Source organism: Cololabis saira, chromosome 20 (genome assembly GCF_033807715.1).
Source record: "Cololabis saira isolate AMF1-May2022 chromosome 20, fColSai1.1, whole genome shotgun sequence".
NCBI lineage: Eukaryota > Metazoa > Chordata > Actinopteri > Beloniformes > Belonidae > Cololabis > Cololabis saira.
The window spans coordinates 35,818,165-35,827,237 of NC_084606.1; the positions used below are offsets into that span (position 1 = coordinate 35,818,165).

General features: G+C 42.9%; 1 protein-coding gene across 1 annotated transcript; it reads left to right on the forward strand.

Annotated features, from left to right (window-relative positions):
- Nucleotides 1-804: 804 nt before the first annotated feature.
- On the forward strand, nucleotides 805-8,528 carry LOC133420294 (endogenous retrovirus group 3 member 1 Env polyprotein-like). The gene is made up of 2 exons (XM_061709955.1): nucleotides 805-883; nucleotides 6,426-8,528. The coding sequence occupies exon 2, from the start codon at nucleotides 6,626-6,628 to the stop codon at nucleotides 8,150-8,152; it is 1,527 nt and encodes a 508-aa protein (XP_061565939.1). The 5' UTR covers nucleotides 805-883; nucleotides 6,426-6,625; the 3' UTR covers nucleotides 8,153-8,528.
- The last annotated feature ends 545 nt before the right edge of the window (nucleotides 8,529-9,073 follow it).

Consider the following 9,073-nt stretch of genomic DNA (forward strand, 5'->3'; position numbering starts at 1 on the left):
CGACTGTCTCACTCCTACTTACGACTGTCTCACCTCTACCTAGGACTGTTTCACATCTAACTAGGACTGACTCATGTCTACTGTCGAGCCACATTGTCATGGGAAGCTCCAGCCCCTACCCCCTACAGGGCTTTGAACTGGACTCAAGAACTTTTGTTGAGACTCCAATTTCCTACCCCATGTGAAGGTCCCGACACCTCGGAAGTTGGCTCAAACAGACAACTGGACTCAACAACTTTTGTTGAGACTCCAATTTCCTACCCCATGTGAAGGTCCCGACACCTCGGAAGTTGGCTCAAACAGACAACTGGACTCAACAACTTTTGTTGAGACTCCAATTTCCTACCCCATGTGAAGGTCCCGACACCTCAGAAGTTGGTTCAAACAGATTTGAATCAACGAGAGCACCCTATGGGGTGATTTGGAGGTCTGTGACAATCATGACAAATGTCTGATAATGACATTTGGCCCGAGTCACATCCGACTGTAAATTACTTTTTGTCTCTCGCCTGATTGGTGTATTCTTGCTTTAACTTCTTGTATAAGAAGCTTGTTCCAATTTCACTCGGTGTCAGCCACCGAACCAGACACTGTCTGTATCTGTCAGCTGAACGCCGGCTAGAATAAAATCTCTCAATACCACAGCGGACTCTTGAACTGGACTTTGTAATATTCTTCAACAATTTGGTGCTGTGACCCGGATGACAATAGACCTTCGATGGAAACTCCTGTTCCAGAACAACGGCGCAATCAGCGACTCTATCTAAAATTTTAGAGGTTAGGGGATCCACTTACAAAATCCCAAATTATTGTTGCTGAGTTGTTGTCGAAAGTCTGTGAATTGGAGTGCCGGAGAATGGTTGACGTCATCCTGAGATTTTAGGTAAGTCCGCTGTGTGGTTGTGAAGGTTATATTTTTTGTTATTATTTTGTGTTATTGGGAAGGTTATTGTAGAGATGTTTTTAGGAACGCTGACAATTTCATAACACTTGAATCTGATTGTGTTGTGAGAATGTTCTGCTTCTCCTGCCTTAGAATTGACTAGCTCTTCTAAAAGGTTTAATATCTCGGGTAACATTAAAAAGAAAGAAATGGCCAGAACGAAACGGTTGGTCTGAGTACCAAAACTAAGTCCAGTGGGACTTGCATATGCAGGACGTGAGGTCCATAAAAGTGTTGGAACACTGAGTTATTTGTGGAAAACGGACATATATGTAGAAGAACTGGTTTTATTTTATAAATGGGGATGACTAGCTCTCCCAAATACTTGAGATATATTTCATTTCAGTAAGAATCGACTTGCTTTCCTTACATTAAGTCGAATGATTTGTAGGCTCAAGTAGACTGATGGTTGGAAGAATCAGAAAGTGATTTGTGGGTAAAAGTAAGTGTAATTGAAGTTTTTTTCTCTGGGAGGGATCTTACAGAAGGAAAAATGGGAAGTTTTCTCAGTAAAGAGTCAGAGGAAGAGTTGACTGGTCCTTCTAAATACATGTACGATAACTACGGTACCAATAGCACTAAGTTTGTTAAAACATGGGTTAAGATAACTAAAGACGACGGTCTCTTAAAATTTCCCCCAAGTGGGACCTTTGACCGGACTAGATTAGAAAATTTAAAGGAAAAATTAAATTCTCAAACAAATGGACAAAAGCACTTCAACTCCTTCAGATTTTGGAGGGATGAAAGCAGACGCCGTAATGCAGAATCCCAAATAGCTTCGCTTACGGATCAGAACAAAAAGCTGATGGCTCAATTAGAAGAGTGTAAAAACGCAACACAGACAAAGAAGGAATTAGACCCATTAACCGGGTCCTCCACAAACATTAAAATAAACAAAAACAATCATGCCACAACTATGTACCCTGTGAAAGAATTGGAAGAACTTAAAAACACAACGCAGACAAAAATGAAAGTGGAAAACCATTTAAATGATCAAATCAAAAACCTTTATCCGGTAAAACAGATTAAAGAATCAAGTGACGATGACACTTCTGATGATGACTGGATTTTACAACATCCCAAGTCTGAAGACAATAGCCAAAACAGTGAAGAGGAGTGGGTTGTGAAAAGAGGCAGAAAACCAAAGAAAACACAATCAGTAAAATTAGCTCCACTGATCACAATGGGAAAAGATGTTATCTACAAACCTTGGAGCCGAAGAGAACTAAAAGCGATAGTAGGAGATTTTCCCAAGGATGTCAGAAAAAATAAACAAAAATGGCTAGATGAATGGGAATCAGTATGCACAATATACACACCTCACATGCCTGACATAATGCAACTGTTAAAGCTAACTTTGCCACCTGATTTGAAAAGCAGAGTACTTGATGCATGTAGAATTTCCTCTGATCCTACAGCTGTTGCCAAAATCACACCAGAAGAAGCTCAGACCCTTTACAGCTTCATCACTTTAGCAGTTCAAAAGGAAGTAGTACAAAAAGTGGATTATACTCCTCTCACAAAACTTAAACAAGGAAAAGATGAGAATCCCAGGGAACTCTATGCTACAATGATGTTGACAGCAAAAGAAAATTGTGGTTTGTCACAAGATCAGATTAATGGACTTCCTCCAGGTTACTTGCAAGATATATTTGTTAGCTGCCTTCAACCAAAGGTTAAGGCTAAAGTAGTACTGACAGTTGGGTGGGCGGGGAAAGCAATGACTGAACTAGTGGAAATAGCTCAACACCACTGGGACAACACAGAACAAAAGGAATCTAAAATGTATGAAACGCTAATGCTTGCCCAAGTGTCTCACTACACAGGCGGAGTACCGAGAGGAGGACGCAGCGGCAGAGGGATCAACCAAAGATGTGGACCAATGAATCACTCACACCACAACAAAGGTCACACGTCGCACTTCCCAAACAAAAACAATAGGAACTGCTTCTGTTGTGGTGAACCAGATCATTGGATAAAAGATTGCCCCTATAGAACATCCCAACCTAATTTTACCCTGCCTATGGTAACTCCATCAAGTGATCACATGGAGGTCCAACAAACCCCACAGCACAATCCATAGAGCTGTCAGGACAGTGCCCAAATTGAAACAGAAATAACTTTAACAGTAGCTCCACTGATAAAACTAGCAAAAACAAATGAAGAGCCTAACTTAACAATAGATGTAAATGGAAAATCTACATCATTTCTGGTAGATACAGGAGCTTCTCTTTCAACTTTAAGACCAATCACTTCTACAAATTTGAAATCATCTAAAGAAACTGTCAGAGCTGTGGGGGTTGGAGGGATTCCCATGTGTTTACCTGTCTCTGAGCCTACTACAGTATCTATAGGCCCGTTTACTGAAAGCATGTCAAACTTCACAACTTCTCACTCCTTTCTGCTGTCAGATACCACACCTGTAAATCTATTAGGGAGAGACTTGTTGTGCAAACTAAATTGTACCATTTACTGCACACCAGACGGTATCTTTTTAGAGACTAACCAAGATAACACAACCGCTGTACTAGCAGCTCTGATAGATCAGAACCAGCTGATGGATGCGGAAAAAGGGAAAACACAGGATAGAATAGTGTCCAGCGTGCCCCCATCAGTATGGTCTTCTTCTTCTAATGACATTGGTTTGATCAAATCTACTGAACCAGTACAGATATTGCTGAAACAGAATGTCTCTTTGCCAAAGATTTCACAGTATCCTCTTTCTCAGGAAAAGAGAGAGGGCATCCGCCCTATAGTTCAATCTCTGTTAAGCCAGGGAATAATAGTGCCGTGTGATAGTCCATGCAACACGCCTATACTTCCTGTTAAAAAACCAGGTAAACCAGAATATAGATTTGTACAGGACCTACGAGCTATAAATGAAGTGGTACTCCCACGTTTCCCTTTAGTTCCAAATCCTACTACAGTTTTGTCGTCAATACCTGCCAATTCCACCCACTATACTGTGTTGGACCTTTGCAGTGCATTCTTTTCTGTCCCTCTACATAAGGATAGCCAATATTTATTTGCATTTACATATGATGGACAACAATACACATTCACCAGATTACCCCAAGGGTATACTGAGTCACCTACAATTTTTTCTCGTGCTCTAAATAATGACCTCAAAGACGTGTCATTTCCTGGAGGCTCCACTCTGATTCAATATGTTGACGATTTACTTTTAGCCAGTCCCTCTGCCCCTGCATGCGAAATGGACACAGTTACCCTTCTCAACGCTTTAGCTGTCAAAGGCCACAAAACCTCACTTAAGAAAGCTCAACTGTGTCAGAATGAAGTCCAGTATTTGGGACATACATTATCTGGCTCCACAAGGGTCCTTACTCCCTCCAGAATAAAATCTATAATAGAAATGCCCAAACCCACAACTATGTCACAGATGAAGACATTTTTAGGTATGACGGGCTATTGCAGACAATGGATAATGGATTATGCATCACTTGCAATGCCACTCCAAGACATATGCAAACCCTCAGACTGCACTCAGCCCTTAACCTGGTCACAACAAGCTGACGATGCTTTTAACAAGTTAAAACAGGCATTACTATCTGCCCCTGCGCTCGGCCTTCCCGACTACAATCAACCATTCACTCTTTTTGTACATGAAAAATGTGGATTTGCCCAATCTGTTCTCACTCAACGTCATAACTCTGCTTACAGACCTGTGGCGTACTTTTCCTCTAAACTGGATCCCGTCGAGAGAGGGCTTCCACCTTGTCTCAAAGCCGTAGCCGCAGCAGCACTTGCTATCAACAAATCTGCTGATATTGTTTTAGGGTCACCACTAACAGTCATGGTCCCACACGATGCACTCACCCTGATTACCAGAGAGGCACATAGACATGTGACAGGGACAAGAGAAGCAAAATACGTACTAACTCTCACTGCTCCACACATTACACTAAAAAGATGTTCTATCCTTAACCCTGCTACATTACTTCCAACCGAAGATGATGGTGAACCCCATAATTGTATGGATGTCACCTCATGTTCATCTAAACCTCGTCCCGACCTTTCTGAAACTCCACTCTCTAACTCTGATCTTGTTTTCTTCACTGACGGCTCTGCTTATAGAGAAAATGGAATACCATATGCAGGTTATGCAATTTGTGATAATTTCTCAACTGTTGAAAGTGCCGCCCTGCCCTCCTCCAACTCCGCCCAAGTAGCTGAACTATATGCACTGATGAGAGCCTGTCAACTAGCAAAAGGTAAAACTGTTACGATCTATACAGATTCCAGATATGCTTTTGGTTGTGTACATGATTTTGGTATATTGTGGGCGAACCGAGGATTTATCACATCTTCGGGGACACCCGTTAAACATGGTCAATTGATTGGTGAACTGTTAGAAGCGTGTCAACTACCTTCATCTATTGCTGTTGTTAAATGTGAAGCCCACACCAAATTCAAGGACCCTGTTTCACTAGGCAATGCTTCGGCTGACCATGCAGCAAAAGAAGCCGCCAAATTTGGCTTACCTGTCCATGTAAAGCTCTGCCCTTCTATACCCGCTAACGATCTGGCTTCTCCTAATGATGTAGCCCTCTTACAAGAGACTGCTGATGCGAAGGAGCACAGATTGTGGCTTTCCCATGGTTGTAAAAATGTAAATAATTTGTGGGTCAGCAACGACGGCCGCGTTGTTGCACCCACATCTTTGTACCCGTGGCTAGCACGCATGTCACATAGTTTGTCACATGTAAGCAAAGGGGGAATGTGTCAGATAGTGTTGAAAGACTGGTATGCTCCAGGATTCACATCCTATGCAAGAAAATATTGTGAACAATGCCTAATCTGTCAACAACATAACCCAGGGAAAACAGTACAAACAACATTGTCAACACACCCCCCCCCACGGGGACCCTTTGAAGCTCTGCAAATAGACTTTATTCATATGCCAAAATGTGAGGGATATGAAAATGTTCTTGTATGCGTGGATATGTTTTCAAACTGGCCTGAAGCCTGGGCTTGCAGGAAGGCGGACTCTACTGCTGTAGTGAAATGCCTATTAAAAGACATTGTTCCACGGTTCGGCATTCCACACAGCATCAACTCAGACCGAGGTACTCATTTCACTGGACAAATAATGACTGAACTCTGTAAATCACTGGGTATTAAACAGAGACTGCATTGCCCATACCACCCGCAGTCTGCAGGGCTAGTTGAAAGACAAAATGGCATCTTGAAAAACAAACTAGCCAAACTGTGTGCTGAAACTGGGCTAAAATGGACAATGTTGTTGCCTTTGGCCCTAATGTCGATGAGGTCAACACCCGTTAGGAAGCATAAACTCACACCTCATGAAATTATTACGGGTAGACCTATGACTATACCAAGTAATTCAGTTCTATGTATGAAAAAGATGGACCTCCATGCCATGGATGAATCCATGATATCATTCTGTTCTGCTCTAACTTTTGCTGTCCAGTCAATCCACAGACAAGTAAAAGCTGTCCAGTCTCCTCCTAGTGACAAACCGTGCCATAACCTCCAACCCGGCGACTGGGTCTGTGTCAGGGAGTTCCGACGGAAAAACGCCCTGAAACCTCGCTGGTCTAAACCTCAACACGTCCTGCTCACCACCAACACCGCCGTCAAGTGTGAGGGGCGTCTAATCTGGATCCACGCATCCCACTGCAAGAAAACAACTCCTCCGCCATGCACCGGAAACCAGCTGGTACCATCTTCTTCCTGGGGGTCTTCGTCCTCACCACCGTCGGAGCCAGTGAAAGAAACCACGCAGGCTCGGACAGCCCAGAAGTAGATGAACTTCAACACCCCAGACTTCGACGACTGGCAGAGGAGCAGGGGAGCAGCGCAGGCCACAGAGGCCCAGAAGCAGATGCATTATACACGCCAAAACACTCACATCTGTCGCAGGAACAAAACAGACACCCTTGCAAACACCACAAACGAGACCTAACCGTTTACCAGGAGAAAATAACTCCTAAAATATATGAAACACAACCCTCAACAAACACATACCTCCAACTGGCAAAAATGGTTGCTGAAAATAGCCCACACCCTGATAACTGTTATGTGTGTGGGTTCATTCCACACAGCACAAAAGAAGGACTCCCATTAATGACTCTGCCCATTACTTCATGTGACACCTGTTACATTTTGAACCTCAATTCCTCTTATGGGCATTGCAAATGTCACAAACCCCCCCAAATGAGACAAATGTATTGTGATAAAATTCACACTAGCTGTTATTCCTGCAGCACACCGATTCCTCTCACCCTCACCATGATCCCAAAGACATTAAAGTGGTGTGTTGAAGGCAAAGGAACTATCCACCTAGGAATATCAAACTGTGACTCCACATACTCTCCTTCTGAAGAACCGCTTGTTAAGCCTAAAACAAGCCAAAATCCACTGCCCGATTCCATTAAAGATTATAACTACCTTGCTACAATGGTTAATCGCTGTTCCATACCTCTACCAAAAGGTGTTTACTGGATTTGTGGCATGAAGGCTTACGAATATCTTCCAAACGATTGGTCTGGTATATGTGGTCTGGGCCATGTGGTACCAGCCATGAGAATCGTCGCTGTACCACAGAAAGTTCGCATTGTTAAAAGAGAATTGTACACTCACACCCAAACACCATGGACAAGATTTTTTGGTGCCCTCGTTCCAAATTACGGAGTCATGGCAGCTTTGGATCAGATAAGGGACCTATCTCATGCAGTTGAAGACTTAGCAAATACCACAGCAAAGGGCATGTCTATGCTTTCACAAGAGATGACTGCTGTAAGGATGATGGCCTTGCAAAATCGTGCTGCATTGGACTACTTATTAGCTTCTCAAGGGGGAACTTGTGCTGTGATTAAAACTGAATGCTGTACCTTTATACCTAACCACAATGCCACCATCCAAGAAATAACAGATCACTTGAAAAACATTGCTAACACATTACATACACCTGTCACGACTAGTTTGTTTGGTTGGTTTAGAGAACAGTTAGGACACGTTGGTTACTTGATATTTGAATTTGCTTTATTGGGGTTTGTACTCCTAATTGTTATTTGGCTTCTGATTACATGTCTAAGGTTCACTTGCAAAATATGTATGGCTCAAACTACTACTACAATCATGTACTCCACTGTAATTCCACCTCTACCGTCAGTGGAGGAGGAAAATTCAGACTTTCTGTTCAAAATTGGGATTGACTGTACTTAAGTGAAAAAAAAAAAAAAAAAAAAAAAAAATTGTGAATTGTCGAGCCACATTGTCATGGGAAGCTCCAGCCCCTACCCCCTACAGGGCTTTGAACTGGACTCAAGAACTTTTGTTGAGACTCCAATTTCCTACCCCATGTGAAGGTCCCGACACCTCGGAAGTTGGCTCAAACAGACAACTGGACTCAACAACTTTTGTTGAGACTCCAATTTCCTACCCCATGTGAAGGTCCCGACACCTCGGAAGTTGGCTCAAACAGACAACTGGACTCAACAACTTTTGTTGAGACTCCAATTTCCTACCCCATGTGAAGGTCCCGACACCTCAGAAGTTGGTTCAAACAGATTTGAATCAACGAGAGCACCCTATGGGGTGATTTGGAGGTCTGTGACAATCATGACAAATGTCTGATAATGACATTTGGCCCGAGTCACATCCGACTGTAAATTACTTTTTGTCTCTCGCCTGATTGGTGTATTCTTGCTTTAACTTCTTGTATAAGAAGCTTGTTCCAATTTCACTCGGTGTCAGCCACCGAACCAGACACTGTCTGTATCTGTCAGCTGAACGCCGGCTAGAATAAAATCTCTCAATACCACAGCGGACTCTTGAACTGGACTTTGTAATATTCTTCAACACTACCTAGGACTGACTCACGTCTACCTACGACTGTCTCACTCCTACTTACGACTGTCTCACCTCTACCTAGGACTGTTTCACATCTAACTAGGACTGACTCATGTCTACTTAGGACTGACTTACATCTACCTAGGATAGACTCACCTGGGACAGACTCACCTAGGCTAACTCACGATTACCTAGGACTGTTTCACATCTACCCACGACTGTCTCACCTAGGATAGACTCACCTAGGCTAACTCACATCTATCTAGGACTGAATCACATCTACCTAAGACTGAC